The sequence below is a fragment of the Anolis carolinensis genome, chromosome 6 (assembly GCF_035594765.1).
Source record: "Anolis carolinensis isolate JA03-04 chromosome 6, rAnoCar3.1.pri, whole genome shotgun sequence".
Taxonomy (NCBI): domain Eukaryota; kingdom Metazoa; phylum Chordata; class Lepidosauria; order Squamata; family Dactyloidae; genus Anolis; species Anolis carolinensis.
Genome location: NC_085846.1, coordinates 66,408,003 through 66,426,531, shown reverse-complemented (window position 1 = coordinate 66,426,531; position 18,529 = coordinate 66,408,003). Strand labels below are relative to the sequence as shown.

Here is an 18,529-nt window from a genome sequence, read left to right as displayed (position 1 = left end):
AGGAAAGGTGGCTTGAAGTCTGCAAGAGCTGGCTGCAGTTTTCTTTGCAATGATTGGTCAAAGAGTACAACATCTTAGGACCGCCCTTTTTTACCAGGGTCTAGTCTCCATTTTGGAGCCTCATTTTGGCTATAGTCTTCCAACGTGCTGCAGCTGTGCAAAGCTAACTGGGACAAATCATCCTCAAAACCAGGCCAATCTAAGCCTATCCAAATTAGATAAGTATTGAATTATATTGATCTGGAATAAGAAATCTAGTTAGAGGAGCAGGGTTATTCTGTCGCTTCTAGAACTAATCTTTGCTGTAAAGATAGGGAAGGAAAGAGTTTCTCCTTCTAATATAGGCAGCGTGATTAGGGTATAGTGGTTTTATAATCACCTTTGCTTTCTGGAACCAGGGATAATTCTGTACCTAAAACCTATAGAAATTTGTTTCATTTTCTGCAACTTTAAGATCTGTGCCAGGTTTACAACCTTGTATGAATAAACATCCTTTTTGAAGTTATCCAGACTCAGTCGTTCAATATCTATAGGACAGCTTATAGGGATTTGCAGTTCGCCCGGATAAAGGACAGCACGTTTCAGTTTTATAGTTTTTTATTGTCCGGCGGACGGCACAGTTTTGAGGTAGATCAGCGGTTTTTCCGCTTGAGCTAGCTTGCACGGCTTATAGTTTTTTATAGTTTAGGAAGTTTAGTTTAGGCCGCGGCTTTTCCGCCTGAGCTCAGTCTGCATACCTAAAGACTCTACCAGCGTCTGAGGCAGTGGAGCCCGCTCTCAGACCTGAAGGAGTCAAATAGTGGGGCTCTATTTCCTTGCTATTTGGCTCACGTGTGCGCACGTAGCCCAGTGGCTTTCTGGGTTTGCACAGGCTGTGCAGTTCCCAGCAACGTCCAGGGCTCCCTCGGCGGTAGACCTCGAGCCGTGGAGCACCAGCGACAGTTCTTTGGCTGGCTCTGAGGCGTGAAGCCCACCAGAACCAGGCTAGAACCTGGACAGGCCTGGCAACGCTGCTGCGGGTTCGGCCGGAGCACTCGGCCGGCTTCGACCTGCCTCATCGTCCTGCGGTGGTGACCTGCCTCATGGTCCGGCGGTGGTGACCTGCCTCATCGTCCTGCGGTGGTGACCTGCCTCATCGCCTGGCGGTGGTGACCTGCCTCATCGTCCTGCGGTGGTGACCTGCCTCATCGTCCTGCGGTGGTGACCTGCCTCATCGTCCTGCGGTGGTGACCTGCCTCATCGTCCTGCGGTGGTGACCTGCCTCATCGTCCTGCGGTGGTGACCTGCCTCATCGTCCTGCGGTGGTGACCTGCCTCATCGTCCTGCGGTGGTGACCTGCTTCATCGTCCTGCGGTGGTGACCTGTTTCATCGTCCTGCGGTGGTGACCTCCCTTCACAGCGGGGAGGAGGCGTCTCTTCTCTCCTCCTTTCCAAAGCCAGCCTCGGTGCTCCTTCGGCGGCAGGCCTCGAGCCGCAGAGCACGAGGTGCTTGAAAATTTGGCGAAGTCGCCATTTTGGCAGTTTACGTCACTCGGGCAAGGGAGGTATCAAGTGGCAAGTTGCTGTCAGTTGGCATTTTGCAGCTTGCCCACTAAAGTCTGGCGCCAAAGGTCACAATCTTTGTAAAGTATAGTTACTTAGTGATATATATTGCTATGGTTAAGTGCTGTGAATTGTATTATATATTGCATTTGCCTTTGTTGTAAATTTACTTGCTATTAAGAATACATAATGTCTATGCAATTTCAAGATGATACAGATGGTATACCTCCTTCTGAGGCTGAAAGTAGGAATGAAAGGCCCCAAAGGATAAAGCACCCTTCAGCCAAGATGCTAGCCCATCTAATAGATGAAAAGGAGCTCCTCCATGTGAGGTTAGGTTCGGCATGGGAGCGAATTGTAACATTGATGGACAGAATTGAGAGCTTGGGTATTACAAGGGTGCCATCCATATTACAGACAGACCTTGAAGAGACCTTCGGTCTCTGGAGGGGTTTGGTGTCTAAGATAGTCCAGGTCCTCGAGCGCATTAACGCCAAGGATTCAGAGTTAGAAATAGTGAGTGTCTTAGCTGACACTAATGAGAAAGAAAATAAGGTGAGGGCAATTCTAGATGCCTTGGAATTTAGTTCTCCACCTGTTAATCTAAGGTCTGAGCCAAAAGGAAATCAGTCTTCCTTATGCAGCCATGAGACCAATCTTTTGAAATCACCTGCTGTGGCACTTAGTCTTAAGTCCAACCGCTCTAGCCAGGTATCTAAACTAAGGGAGCGTGCATCGTCTAAACACAGCCACTCTAGCAAGTCTTCTGCTGCTGGGAGTGCCATCTCTTCCCTAGCTGCCTTGCACATTAAGGAGGCTGCACGTCTGGAGCTAAAGAGCAAAGTAGCGGGGGCGGAGGCTGATGCTAAGGCAGCTGATCTCACCCTTCCCTTTAAAGAAGAAGAGCAACGACTGCAAATAGAACAGGCCCGTAGACAAAGCGAAATGCAAATGGAACAGGCCCGTAGACAAAGCGAAATGCAAATGGAACAGGCCCAAAGACAAAGCGAAATGCAAATAGAACAGGCCCGTAGACAAAGCGAAATGCAAATAGAACAGGCTCGTATAGAGATGCTTAGAATAAAGATGGATGCCGCAGCCAAAAGGGTAAGGGCTGAGACTTTGGCCAAGGCCCTAATTGAGCCACTCACAGAAGAAAATGTAAGCCAGTTACCAATACAGGACCCTTCTGCCAAAGTGTTTGCGCACCTTGGCAGCATGTACAGCCAGTTTTCGGATGAGGAACAGGGAGACTTCTCTCCTTACCCAGAGCAGGGCCCCAAAGTCACTTTTGAGTTTCCTGCAGAGCAGAGCGTCATAGCGGGGAGCTCACCCTTGCTCGAGCTACCTGTGCCTCCTGCTAAAACCCTAGGTCAGTCAATCAGGGCCTCAAGGCCGAGCGCTAGTTGGCCCCTACAGACAGCTGCACAGGGAACCATCGATTCGTCAGTGGTCGATGTCATCCCTCCAAGAGGCCAAAGGTTGACGCAAGGTACACGGTGGGAGTCCACTCCACAACAGCAAACTCCTCAATTGTTCCCTTCGACGCCGGAGTCCCAGCTTGTCTCCATCATCAGAAGTCCCAGAAGAGATCTTAAGGACAAGGGTGTCGAAAAGTTTTCGGACAAGCCTGAGGAATTTCTTCTCTGGAAGGCCACCTTCCAGAGAGCAATCAGAGACTTAAAGTTATTGCCTGAGGAAGAACTGACTCTTCTGGCTGCATGGTTGGGCCCAGCCTCATCCTCACAAGTTAAGAAGATCTACGCAGCCCACGTAGCCGATCCCGACAAAGCCCTGGAAAAGGCCTGGGCCAGGTTGCAGCAGAGGTATGGGGCCAGCACAGAGATTGAAGCATCTCTTATGGACAAGCTCCAAAGGTTCCCAGCTTTGAAACTCAAAGACTTCAAACTCTTGTGGGACCTTAGCGATCTCCTTACGGAATTAGAGTCGGCCAAGGAGAATCCAGAACTGCCCGGTTTGAAGTGCCTCGATCAGCACCTGTCCCAGAGGCAGATCTTGACCAAGCTGCCCTTCACTTTGCAAGAACGCTGGGGACAGGAGGTCTTCAACTACAAGGAGGCCCACTCCCAGGCATACCCTCCATTTTCTCATTTGGTCCAGTTCATCACCAGGGCAGCCAGAGAAAGGAATGATCCGCAGACGGGCCTCCCCACCTTATACCAAGGGACCCATCCAGGGAAGGCATCTGAAGTGGACAAGAAACCACCTAGAGAGGCCAATAGACCTGTCAGCGTAAAGGCAGTCGAAACTCAACACAAGACTGATGAACCCAGGTCGGAGGTAAAAGAGGTGCTCTGCCCCATTCACCAAAAGCCTCACAGTTTGGCCAACTGCCGGGAATTTGGCAAGAAGCCTTATAAAGAAAGACAACAGATTGTACAGAAGCTGGGCATATGTTTTAGGTGCTGTGGAGCAACTCCTCACTTTGCATCCAACTGCAAAGAGGACGTCAAATGCGCAAGGTGTAACAGCCTTAAGCATTGCACCGCGATGCACAACTCTGACGCTGTCTCCCGCGCCAAAGGGGACACGTCTTCCAAAGAAGGGTTATCTACTGAAGCCACCAACATGCAGACCGCGTCACGGATGCAGGAGGATGCTCCATCGGTCGCCTGTACAGAGCTGTGTTCTGACTCGCACCAGTACAGAGTTTGTCATCCTATCTGCCTAGCGGATGTATATCCAGCCAAGAGCCCTTGGCTTAGAAAGAGACTCTATGTGGCCCTGGATTCACAGAGCGACGCCTCCCTGGCTACTCCAGAGTTCTTCCGCATGTTTGACCTTAAAACCAAGATGGTTGACTACACTATGACTACGTGTGCAGGAAAAAAGAAGTTGCAGGGTCGCATAGCATCTGGCTTTGTTGTCTCCTCTTGCGACCAGAAGAGGCAGTTCAAGTTGCCAGACCTGATTGAGTGTTCCTCCATCCCTCGGAACAAAAAACAAATTGTAACTAGAGAAGTTGTGGAGGCTCATCCACATTTGCGACGATTAAAGAATGCCATACCTGCTTTCCGTCCAGATGTGGACATTGCCCTTCTGCTTGGTGCGGACTGTCCGAACTTGTTCTATGTGAACGACCAAGTTAAGGGACCTCCAGGGGCGCCCATTGCTCAGCTGCTACCACTAGGCTGGACAGTTACAGGCCCAGTGTGCATAAACAAGATGCACCCACCATCGTCGTTGGACTCCAATCAAGCACAGGTGCTTAAAGGTGGACGTCCTACACTTGTGCGCAGTTGCCTAAGTCACATCTCAGTCTACTGCCAAGCAATAACTCCAGAGTATTCCTCCATCTTCAAAGTCTCTGAGAGAGACGAAGCCACAGCGCTCTCGAAAGATGAGCAAAGGTTTTCGGACATTATGAATGCTCAAGTCTCACGAAGTGCAGAGGTGAAAGCCTGCAAATCAACCACAGAAATCAAGATGGGCCAAAGATCTTGCCTGGAACCACACCGTTTTGAACGTTTTTCGGAGTGGCACAGTCTTCTTAGAGCAGTAGCTAGGCTTATACATCGTTTAGCTTGCAAAGATAGTGAGCCTTTACAGGTCCAGGATATGATAAAGGCTAAGAGCGTCATATTCAAGTCAGTACAGAGATCTGCTTTCAAGCAGGAAATAGCTAGGCTAGAGCAAGGGCTCAACATCCCTAATCAAAGTCTTCTAAATGAGTTAAACCCATTTCTAGACAAGGAGGGTATTTTGAGAGTTGGAGGAAGGTTAGCCAAAGCTAAACTCAAGGCGTGCATAAAAAACCCCATCATCATACCCCCTAATAGTCACACTGCATTGCTGCTCGTTCGGCATCACCATGAAAGGATCCATCATCAGGGTAGAACTCTAACTGAGGCAGCCCTTAGAAATGAAGGTCTGTGGGTAGTTAATGCCAAAAGGTTGGTCAACAGTTGTATTTTCAAATGTGTCAAATGTCGGCGACTCAGACGAAACTGTCAAAGTCAGTTGATGGCAGAACTACCTCAGGATAGGACTTTGACAGACCCACCCTTTTCCCATGTGGGAATCGATGTGTTTGGTCCTTGGGAGGTTGTCACTAGGAAAACCAGGGGTGGTGTTGTAAATAACAAGAGGTGGGCAGTTTTGTTTACTTGTTTAGTAATACGAGCTGTCCATATAGAAGTCATAGAAGGGATGGACACTTCATCATTTTTAAACGCATTGAAAAGGTTCATAGCCCTCAGAGGGCCAATTAAGTCAATTCGGTCGGACTGTGGCACCAATTTTGTAGGTGCGACCAAAGAACTCAATTGTGTGTCTAGGTTTGGGAGAGACCCAAAGGTTCAGAACTTTACGAATACTGAACAAATTATGTGGACTTTCAATGTTCCTCACGCCTCCCACATGGGTGGTGTTTGGGAGAGGATGATTGGTATTAGTCGCAAAATCCTTAATGCCATGCTTTTGAGTCATAGGTCATTGACGCATGATGTTTTGGTGACACTTATGGCGGAAGTTACCGCAATTATCAACAACCGGCCGCTGGTTCCCCTTACCAGTGACCCTGAGAACTTACAACCACTGACTCCTGCACTTATTTTGACACAAAAGGTGCCAGGATGGAAGGACATCATGTTGCCAGTTCCGGACGGAACTCACCGTGCCCTGTGGAAACAGGTGCAGTCCTTGGCCAACCACTTTTGGAAAAGGTGGAAAGCTGAGTACTTAAGCCAGCTTCAAGCTAGAAGAATCTGGCAAAGCCCACAGGACAACATTGAGGTTAACAACGTTGTGTTGTTAAAGGACAAAGACTTGCCCCGCCATGCATGGCCCATGGGCATTGTATTAAAGACCTTTCCTTGCCCGGACGGTAAGGTCAGGAAAGTTCAATTAAAGACTTGCAACAGAGACAAAGTGTCCATTTTGGACAGACCAATTAGTGACCTCGTGTTGCTTATTGGAGATGTTTAAAGTTCTAGTGTTTGTATTGTCATATGTGCAAAGGTGTTTGTATGTTTTTGAGTGGTAAATTCCCACATCCTGGGAATTTAAGCGGGGAGTGTTCCGTCCCCCAGGACGATGGTTTGCCTTACTTATTGGTCGTTTGTTTGTTTTCCCTCCTTTGCATTTTGTTTCAGCCTTTGGCTGCAAAGCCCAGGAAAGGTGGCTTGAAGTCTGCAAGAGCTGGCTGCAGTTTTCTTTGCAATGATTGGTCAAAGAGTACAACATCTTAGGACCGCCCTTTTTTACCAGGGTCTAGTCTCCATTTTGGAGCCTCATTTTGGCTATAGTCTTCCAACGTGCTGCAGCTGTGCAAAGCTAACTGGGACAAATCATCCTCAAAACCAGGCCAATCTAAGCCTATCCAAATTAGATAAGTATTGAATTATATTGATCTGGAATAAGAAATCTAGTTAGAGGAGCAGGGTTATTCTGTCGCTTCTAGAACTAATCTTTGCTGTAAAGATAGGGAAGGAAAGAGTTTCTCCTTCTAATATAGGCAGCGTGATTAGGGTATAGTGGTTTTATAATCACCTTTGCTTTCTGGAACCAGGGATAATTCTGTACCTAAAACCTATAGAAATTTGTTTCATTTTCTGCAACTTTAAGATCTGTGCCAGGTTTACAACCTTGTATGAATAAACATCCTTTTTGAAGTTATCCAGACTCAGTCGTTCAATATCTATAGGACAGCTTATAGGGATTTGCAGTTCGCCCGGATAAAGGACAGCACGTTTCAGTTTTATAGTTTTTTATTGTCCGGCGGACGGCACACGCGGGTAAAACACCTATATAGAGTCTAACTTTCCCACCGAAGCAGTTCTCTGGGAATCAGAAACGAAAGCTAAACTCTGAGACCAGATGTTAGACTCCTTAAAGATTCTCACGAGAAGCAGTCTTAATTGGCTACATTCTTAGCTGCAATTCTCGCACTCCTGCGCGAAGCTGATTCCAAACTTCTCTGTTGTTTACAAAACTCCCGGCGCAAGAACACGGGAGAAGTAGGCTCTGGGCTTGTTTGACATACTTCTGGGAGACAACTTTCTTGCAGGTGCAAGGTTCCCAGATCTGCCTGGGAAAGATCTGGCTGAGAGGAATCCAGTTCTGACTGGGAAGGTAAAAAACCCAAGTTTTCTTCTTCATCAGGAATTACAATGTCCTGAGCAGGACTACAAGGCCCATGGGTCATCACATCAGCTGACCACAGTGCTCGTGTTAGTTTAGATATGGAGATGTGATCTTTTAAATAGTCTGGGCCCGAACGGTTTAGGGCAGGGGTCCTCAAACTTTTTAAGTGGAGGGCCGATTCACAGTCCCTCAGACTGTTGGGGGGGCAGACTATGATGAAATAGTCCAAAATTAGGATTGATGTTGTTGTGTGCCTTCTAGCCGTTTCAGACTTAGGCCAGCCCTAAGTCTAAAGTTGAGGCCAGAGGTCAGGTCAATGACCCTGGAGGGCCTTAGTTTGGGGACCCCTGATCTAGACGATCTCATAAGACCGTAGGTAAGCAAAAAGACCTCCAAAGACCATCAAAATGATCTCATCAGGCCACCAGGAGACCATAGATAAGGAAAGAGACCCTCAAAGACCATCTAGATGGTTTCATAAGACCATAGGTAAGGAAAGGGGCCCCTAAAGGCCATCTAGACAATCTCATAAAACCATATGTAAGGAAAGGGACCCTCAAAGGCCATCTTTCGAATAACAATTAGCAGTGTTAATTATTATTATGTACGCTGGAACTCAATCGACAGACCCATTCCTTTAAAATTGAACACACCCACCTGTATTTTAGAACGTGTTTTATGAATATTCAATGTTAGTTAATAATTTTTAACTGTTTTATAGTGCATTGTACAATTTTTATATATGTATTTTATTGTAAACCGCCCTGAGTCCCCTGTTGGGTGAGAAGGGCGGGATATAAATATTGTAATAAATAAATAAATAAATAAATCTAGACCATCTCATAGGACCATAGGTAAGGAAAGGGACCTCCAAAAGCCATCTAGATGGCCTCATAAGGCCGTAGCTAAGCAACGAACCCTTCAAAGACCATCTAGACGATCTCATAAGGCCTGGGCTGTGGCGCAGGCTGGAGAGCAAGCCAGCTGCAACCAGCTGCAATGAATCACTCTGACCATGAGTGAGGTCATGAGTTCGAGGCCCGCTCGGAGCCTATGTTTGTCTTGTCTTTGTTCTATGTTAAAAGGCATTGAATGTTTGCCTATATGTGTAATGTGATCCACCCTGAGTCCCCTTCGGGGTGAGAAGGGTGGAATATAAATGCTGTAAAATAAATAAATAAATAAATAAGCAAAGAGACCTCCAAAGACCAGGTAGACTTAGGTCAACCCTAAGTCTAAAGTTTAGGACAGGGACCAGGTCAGTGACCGCATCTGGCCCCCAGGCCTTAGTTTGGGGACCCCTGGTTTAGGGCTTTATAGGTAATGACCAGCACTTTGTATTTAGCCTGGAAGCAGATCAGAAGCCAGTGGAGCTGCCGTAACATAGGAGTTGTCCGCTCCCTGTATAGTGCTCCAGTTAGTAATCTGACTGCTGATCTCTGAATGAGTTGTAGCTTCCAAGCGTTCTTCAGAGGCAGTCCTACATAGGGAGCATTGTAGTACTCCAAATGGGATGTAACCAAGGTGTGGACTACTGTGGCCAAGTCTGCCATCTCAAGGTATGGGTGTAGCTGAGTACAAAGGCGCTCCTGACCACCACCAACACCTGGGGTTCCAGGATCAGCCATGAGTCCAGGATCACCCCCAAACTGCAAACCTTCATCTTCAGGGGGAGTGTGACCCTAACAGGTTGTAATGCCACATCCAGATCTACCTTCTGACTGACCAGGAACACCTCTGTTTTGTCTGGATTTGCTTATTAGCCCTCATCCAGTCCATCAGTGATGACAAGCACTGGTTTAGGGGCAGGATGGGGTCCTTGGCATTTGGTGAAAAGGAGTGATAAAGCTGGGTGTTGTCCGCCTAAATATGATACCAAACTCCAAAACTCCAGATCTCTGTATTAACATTAGACTAGTACTTTACTGCCTTCTTTGAAGTCCATCTCATATGAAAACGGAACTCTCCTTATCTTGACATCCTTGTCATGGGTTTGAACAATTCTGGAACATTGGTGACAGCTTGCTTGGGAATGCATACTATCTGTACGTTATATTATGTAGGCTTTATTTTAAATTATTGCACAAAATAAATGTTATTTCTTCAGACTACATTTCCCTCACAAATCCATGTGGGCATTATGCTCACATTTTTGTACTGTTTTGCAGAGTCATTTTCTGACCTTAGTTTAAAAAACATTCACTTATAAAATTATATTTTTTACACAACTCTAAATAAATTTTCTTTAACCTCTGTGGCTGCATTTCTCATACCTTGGCTAAATCTGTCCTTGGGTTAGGTATAAAAAAACCAATTAAGATATTTTGTGTTTCTTAAAAATCATCTCTCTTTGATGTAAACTTCCAGCTGTCTTGTTCAAAATGTGAAAGATTATAAAGCAACCATCTGCAATGTTTAACCCATTCTTTTCTAAAAAGATTTTCTGCTGTGAATTAGCCAATATTACATTAGGGAAATATCTAGTTATACATATGCCAAACTCAAAAGAGAGCCTTTCTAATACAGTGATCTTTGAATTCTGCATGTGCCTTGAATCTATCATACAAAAGATAATCATGCCAACCAAATCTGAAATTATGGTCTTCAGATCCAAGAGTCTCACATCCCTAAGCAAAATCAGTTCCTTCAACCATTAAAAATTGGGCTTATAATACAATTTGACATTAAAAACTCCCAAACCACCCCTTTTTTAGTATAGTGAAATGTTTTCAATTTTATTCTGGATTGCTTTGCCTGCCAGACTAATCTGGAAATCTCTTTCTTCCATTGCACAAAAGGCATTCCATTTCTTATAATAGAGATCATTTGAAGAGAAATAAAGGCCACAGTAGAACATTTGCTTTTATTACTGCAGTACCACTCAAAAGGGCTAAATTTAACTGTCTTCATTTTTCTAAGGGTCTAGCCACACTGTAGAACCAATGCAGTTTGCAATGACTTTAACCGCCATGGCTTAATGCTTTGGAATCATGGGAGCTGTAGCTTTACAAGATCTTTAGCCTTCTCTGCCAAGGAGTACTGGTGCTTCAGCAAATTATAATTCCCATGATTTCATAGCATTGAGCCATGGCAGTTAAACTGCATCAAACTGCATTCAGTCTACATCAGTAACATTTTTAAACGTTTTAATGTGTTTTAAATTCTATTTAATATGTCTATTTTAATTGTACATTTGTTTTTAAGGCATCAAATAGTTGCCTATGTGTAAAGCCTCTTGAGTCCCCTTCAGGGTTGAGAAAGGGGTATAATTATGGCAAATAAATGGCAAATAAATAAACAAACAGAAGCAGACTCAATTTAAATAAAATAATCAGTAAGAAGCGGCTGTAGCCATTAATTAAAAGATCCATACAATCAATTTAGCATCCCAGCTGAATACCAATCAGAATGCAGATTTAAAGTGCTAAAGTAATTGGCAATCAGACTGTCTTCAATGTTGTCAAAGGCCTGCTGGAAAAACCATGTGTTTAACTCTTACCGAAAGTGCTGCAGTTTGAGGGCTTGCCTAAGTTCCTTAGGGAGGGCATTCCTAAGCCAGGGGGCCATCACCAAGAAGGCCCTCTCCCTCGTCCCACACTTGAGACAGAGGTGGGACTGAGAGGAGGGCCTCCCCAGCAGATCTTAGCGCCCTTGCCGATTCATAGGGTGGTCACGAAGATAGGCTGGACCCAAAACAAAGGAAACAGTCCAGTGTATTTGTGAAACAAAAAAATTGCACTTGCCCTTCTTAGAAATATCTAAGGGCTGTCTATGGGGAATATTTAAATGTCCTAACTCATGTCCTAACTTCCCTCTTGAAAACTGCCATATTTTTCACAAAGAGATTGCCACTCTGCAAGCCTCGAAGAAGTGCCACCACCCCCATGATGCACCTCCCAAACAGCTTTTTACTAAGATGAATGTGTAGTTCCAGCTATTTGAACTATTTCGCCCTTGCTGGAAGAAACATTAACAACTTAGGTATACTTAGGTATACTTAGCTATGCAGATGATACCACTCTGATGGCTGAAAGCAAGGAGGAGCTGGGGAGCCTTATCACCAAGGTGAAAAAAGAAAGTGCAAAAGCTGGATTGCAGTTAAATGTCAAGAAAACCAAGATCATGGCAAACTACACCTATTGATAACTGGCAAATAGAGAGAGAAAACGTGGAGGCAGTGACAGAATTTATATTTCTAGGCGCAGAGATCACTGCAGATGCAGACTGCAGCCAGGAAATCAGAAGACGTTTACTTCTTGGGAGGAAAGCAATGGACAACCTTGACAAAATAGTGAAGAGCAGAGACATCACACTGGCAACGAAGGTCCGCATAGTCAAAGCAATGGTATTCCCCATAGTAAGCTATGGATGCGAGAGCTGGACCATAAGGAAGGCTGAGCGAAGGAAGATAGACGCTTTTGAACTCTGGTGCTGGAGGAAAATCCTGAGAGTGCCTTGGACCGCAAGAAGATCCAACCAGTCCATCCTCCAGGAAATAATGCCCGGCTGCTCATTGGAGGGAAGGATATTAGAGGCAAAGCTGAAGTATTTTGGCCACATCATGAGGAGACAGGAAAGCTTGGAAAAGATCACGATGCTGGGGAAAATGGAAGGAAAAAGGCCGACCAAGGGCAAGATGGATGGACGGTATCCTTGAAGTGACTGGGTTGACCTTGAAGGAACTGGGGGCAGTGACGGCCGACAGGGAGCTCTGGTGTGGACTGGTCCATGAGGTCACGAAGAGTCGGAGACGACTAAACGACTGAGCAGCAGCAGGGTGCTGAGATGGAGCACTTGGCACCTGGATTCTGGGTTTTCCAGATTTTAAAAAATACAATGTCATTTACAGAAAATGAAGAGTAAAAAAAAAGTTTGAGATCAGGTTACTGGGTTATTGGTCCTGTGATTGTATACTGTAATGGACTTCTTTCCTTGCTGCTGACAAACAGGTGCTGTTTTAGGATATACATGTCACTGCAGGAAACACTGTGATTTATTTGTGATAAAAATAAACAATAATTTAATAACTAATCATAGTTATGGAAGATCTATTAACAACTTGATCAGTCAACAACTGTTATATTTTTTGTGTTTAGTTTCTTTGTAGCTTTTACCCGTGATAGTTGATTAAAAAATCGTTTTTCTCTTTCCAGGAAGAACGCATTGTAAATCACATAGCAGCAAAGATTGTTGAAAATGTGTGCTCCACTTTCTCTTCTCATGCTCAAGGATTTATTACTGGAGAAATTGGACCTATATTGTGGTATCTCTTTATGCATTCAACCATAGATTCTTTGAGAATAACTGCTATTTCGGTAAGATTTTGTTGTTCATATATAGTTTCTAATTTTCATATTTCAGACTCTTTTAAAATTCTATAATCAAAGTTCACAGATATCAAGAAATTTTATTCATCATTGAATGCCATCAAGGTGCATGGCAGTTTACAAAATGCCTGCTCCAAGGAGCTTGTAGTATTAAATGTGAAGAGGAAAGAACAACAGATTGGAAAGGGAGAAAAGGGTGGAAGGAAGAATTGTATTTATTTGGGGACTAATGGGGTCATGCTGAAAGCTACCTTTAGATGGTGCCTCTTGGGAGTGTTGTTTTGACAAATATAAGGCTGTTTAATAAATTAATCTATTGTAACTTTTCAGAAATTTGACATAATCTGCTTGCAAGAGACCTGGACACATGAACACAACCCCTCTTTCCTATACGGCTGTAAAGCATTTAGTCAACCAGCCATAAAGAAATCAAAATAAGGCAAAGGAAGTGGTGGTTTGGTGTCCTTTGTCTCAGTAGAATTACCTGGAGAATCCCAGATGATGGATTTTGGCCTGCAATAAATTAATCTGTCTAATATTAACCAAAAACTGAATCCTGATTAAAAAACCAATTTCCATTCAGACAGTATTTTTAGGATAATAATAGGATAAAATGGAAATAGGGGTTATAAAAAATCTTACGTGTCTCTGTGCTCTCAAACCATTTCTGTGCCTCCATGCCCTTCCTGCCCCTTCAATAGTTTTTTGAACAAGGATGACTACTGCAGCTCCTAGAAGTCACTGGGAAGGGCATTTCTTTTTCAAAACAAAGCAAAGCCTCCCCAACACTTTGTTCCTCCATTCCCATCAGAAACCCTCAAATGCATATTACAATTTTGGAAGTATATAGCTGACTGTTTCCAGTTTTCCAATAAAAATAAGCAAAAGTTACACAGCAAATACATGTCATTGGATTTTTATTAGGTTAGATAAACCCGAACCTGTTTTGACACATAGTCTTAACTTCAGCAACAAGGGTGAGATCAATAGTGAGGCTTAAACAAGAAGGAAAGACATTTCATTTACAGCACCTGTTCTTAACATCCAGTATGGAAAAACATTTGTTTTAATGCCTTCATAATTTTGGAATCTAGTTTCAACTACTTGATCCACATTGCCTCTTTTATCTTTTTCTCTGAAGGCTTGATTGAATTGCCAAAACAAAGGTCTTAACTGGCGCTGCCCTGCTACATGTTTATCTTTCTCTCACATATGTATGAACCACAATCTCACCTGTATTTTATTATGCTAAATATTTATTTACTTAATCTTACTTATAACATTGAGCAATAATCTTCTGTACCCCCTATATAGAATTTACTGCATTCTGGACAGTTTTGTGTCCACCCCATTTCAGTCTGCACTCAAAATCATATTGGATGTTTTTTGTCATTCAGATGAGATTTTACTAGATGCTATCATGGTTGGAGTGATATAAACAACATTAGTTTTAATTTACTGGTGATCTAAGGTCTTTTGATCTTCCCATGGAAGCAGGGTGAAAAGTATATTAATGGACAGCAACTGGTAAAGGGATGAAAAAGTCAACTCTGAACAAGATTATAACACTGAGTGATAGGTCTGAATGATAATTAAAATGCAGATTGCTAGCAAGATAGGGACAATTATATTAGGAGGAATCTAAACCATGGTTGAAAACACCATTGGAGGCTAATGCCTATAAATATAGTATTTACCAATATAAACTGTCAGGTAGTATTACAGGACTGCCTGTTCTGAAATTTTCATTTATAATGACAGTTTTGAATGAGCAGATGTTATTAATTCCTTCATTCCTGCTACAAGTTTGATTACGTAACCCTCTCTTATTGATGAAACTGGCATGTACACAAAAGCTTTTAATGCTTTACAAGTTTGTCAATGTTATTTTACTGGGGATGAAAATAGGTTTATAGTGATTTGGGGGCAGAAATTAAGTCCTGTTTGTTGTTTTCATCGGCCTTATGATTATCTGTCCCTAGTTGTCTCTCTCAGGTTGGCTCTACGGTGCCATATAATCCAATTTCAGAATGCAGATGAACTGCATTGAACTGGATTCCAATTCAATTGAGTTAATCTGCATTTTGAAACTGGATTATATGACACTGAAAAGCCAGCCTCAGGGCTTGGCTTTCTTGGGGGTTAAAATGAGTCCACTTTGTTGACCGTTGTTTTGTTTTCTGTATTTGTTGGCAGATTTTTGTTAGAATTTAAATAGTTTCCATGTTTTTGTTTGAAAGAGCTCTATTGGCATCCACCTGTTCTGGGTGATTTATTTCACTGAAATAGTTGTAGAAACTCTTCCACTCCTTTCTCCAAAAAAGAAAACAAAAGAGTATTATCAAAAAGTTATTTCTCAAAGGAATATTAGTTTTCATTGTTTTCCATAATAATAATAATAATAATAATAATAATAATAATAATAATAATAATAATAACAACAACAACAACTTTATTTTTATACCCCGCCTCATCTCCCCGGAGGGACTCGGAGCGGCTTACATGGGGCCATGCCCGACACAACAATACAATAACAGCAATAAGTCAATAAAACAAATATCGCATCAATAAAACATCAACATCAGTAAAACAGTCATAAAAGTCAGCATACAGCATAAAATGTTAAAAACAGGTGGCTAAAACACGGATCTGGGCTAAAGTGAGAAAACTTCAACATGGGAGAGGTGGTTTCAGAGCTAAAATAGTCAATAAAGTGCAATGTAATAATGGCCAGGCATCCTATTGTTGAGTGGGCAGATAGATCAAACCTACAATGATTAATCCTCGAAGGCCTTTTGGAAGAGCCAGGTTTTTAGGCTCTTCTGGAAGGAGAGTAGGGTAGGGGCCTGCCTGATCTCCCTGGGGAGCGAGTTCCAAAGCCGGGGGGCCACGACGGAGAAGGCCCTCTCTCTCGTCCCCACGAACCGTGACTGTGTAGGTGGTGGAAGCGAGAGGAGGGCCTCCCCCGACGAGCGAAGAGAACGTGCAGGATCATAGGGGGAGATGATGCTTCCATCATTCTTGATCTTTTAATGTATTTCCCCCAATTAATCTTAGAGTAAGTTTCACTTCGATTTCTTGGATCTTGTGAAAGAGAACTCTTACTTTCCCCTAATTGATGCCTTTTAAATTTTTTGTTGCATTCATCGTTATAAAAGTTCTCTTTGTTTCTGCGGGCAATATAACGAACAGTTGAGTTTAGGGTTTTGATTGTTTTTATATGTTTTTATGTTTACTTCTACTGTCTTCGAACTATCTTAAGAGCTTTGGCAGTGATCCAGTGAGGCTTTATTCTCTTTTTTTGGCAGCAGATTGTGTTCTTTTTGCATTCTTTGATAATTTCCATGATTTTGGTCCTGAGTTCATAGTTCCTAATCACTTAGTTACTACATTGCAGATCTGTTCTTTGCATGCTCTCAAAATTCCTCAGGAATGTTTTTTAGATTGTATTTAGGCACTGTGATCGGTTTAGTGTACTACTTTACCTTTCCTTTGCTATCTGATATTAGCAGTGCATGGTCTATGACAAATCTGCTCCTGGTGTGTTTTTTAAACAGAGAATTCCAAATTCCAGTTATAGTATATCTTTGTTTTCTGTATTGACCATGCTGTGATATCTAAGTGTCTACCCATTGCTTGGCTGCCTGAAGACTGAGTTAAATAAGTCACTCTCTTGCTTTATTTCTTGAACCTGGATCAAATTCTCCTGCAACCTTTGGTTCTGCCCTGTTTCTTCTTTAGCATTCCAGTCATCTTTTGTTACTAGTATGCCCTGTTTTGGTTTCGCTCACTCATCTCAAGTATTGCAATATTTATATATTTCTTTTCATTTTCTACAATGTTTAGCTTCCTCTATTCATTCTTCCCACATCCTATGTTTCCCTTTTTTGAGTTATATAGCTTTGAATTTTTATTTAACATCTGAGCATGTCAACAGCTTGAGTCCAATTGTGTCATTAGAATAAGGACTTCATCCCACTGGTTTAGAGCTCCGTTTCCATGCGCTTTATAAATGGAGTCCCATAGGAGTCCCATGAAGGCCATGACATGATGTAAGGGCACTTCCGGTGGGACTCCATGGGGCTCTGTTTCCACAGCACTTGGAAATGGAGCCCTAAACCCATTTTCGGAAGTCAGGTGTTACCCTACTCCAAATGGAGAAAAGCAGGGGAAAGACAGGCATTGACACTGTAAGGACGTGGAATGGCTGGCCATCCCAGAAGATGGGGGAAAATGGGAGGGAATGGGGTAAGATAGTTCTCTCCACTTTCCACAGTTTTCACTCTGCTTTTGTGATGAAGTCCATAGAACTATTCATGCTTGTCCTTTGCTCTGGTCTTCTGAGTCTTGACTTGCTTTTTTCTTTTGTATTGTGTCATCATAGGGTATTCAAGGTAAAAGACATTCAAAAGATGTTTACCATTGTATAGTAATAACCAGAGCTAAGGAAAGTATCATTGTCATTTCCCACTGCTACTACTTCCCAGTAGCCTCTCCTTGTCACTTTAAATGTTTGGCACATTTAGAGTGGCTCCTTGCCTCCCAGGAATACTAAGGCCTACTACTCTGAGAAGTTAGTTCCATAGTGGACATTATTTGTACTATTGTGCTATTCAGTAGCATAATTTCTGGTCATTTTTATTCTGTTCTGACTATTGGAAAAGCATGTAAAAATAACGTATATATTGTCTGAAAATATCCATGCTAATTTTGGGGGTTTTTTTCAATAGTAAAACTGAATTTAGTACAAATATTAAGGACTTTCTTTACATCAGAATTATGAGCTATGCTGCCTACAGGTCATATAGCAAATATCACTGCCCTCTACAATCTTATCTGTCATGGGTGATAAGCCAAAATGTGTCACATCTCTTTCTGTTTGCCTTGAAGCATAACCTGCCTCAGGTATGTGTCACAGGTGTGCGTTCTAGAGGGACAGATTTTTCACCATCTTGTTGGTGGCAGAAATGAGAGATAATTCCATGAAGTTTCACAAGTCAAAAATAGTTTATCCTTCCAAGTTTGATGGTTACGTTTTTCCTGTAGATACATAACACAGCCGTGTCCATCTTCACCAGATTATCTTTGAAGCTATAGCTCTAGAAAGCTTTTAAAAGCTATTCAGGTGCTTGCATAAAATCACACAATGTGAGCTAAGATAAGCTTGCATATTTAGTAGCAAATAGAAAGGGCTTCATTTTTGTGGTCTTTGTGACTCATAAAAATGGATTATCTTGGAGTTTTCATGTAAGATGAACAGCATAAGCATAACCAAGGATAAAGATAAACTCTTCAGATTGAATCCTTGATTCATCTGTCTCAGATTCTAACTTTGTTTCACAGTGGAAAGGTGTGCATGTTGGGTTTGAAACCTTCCTTTTTGGCTATGAACCACCCCTCAGGTTTTTACTAGATGCATGGCAGTCGCAGTTGCTAGACTTCAACAGGAATGTGGTGTTCTTGTTCCTTTTGCCTTTGGGTAGAGTGTCTTTAGGAGAAATCTGCAGAGTAGGTTATATGGTTACAGCCTTTGATATTTATTTCTTACTACATGA

General features: G+C 42.9%; 1 protein-coding gene across 6 annotated transcripts in view; it reads left to right on the top strand.

Moving 5' to 3' along the window:
- Nucleotides 1-18,529, top strand: part of ulk4 (unc-51 like kinase 4) — a 266,746-nt gene that overhangs the window by 48,278 nt on the left and 199,939 nt on the right. For all 6 annotated transcript variants that reach the window (XM_062984172.1, XM_062984171.1, XM_062984173.1 and 3 more), the window contains one exon: nt 12,801-12,962. In XM_062984172.1, the coding sequence (XP_062840242.1) occupies nt 12,801-12,962 (162 nt within the window). The remainder of the gene's footprint in view (nt 1-12,800; nt 12,963-18,529) is intronic.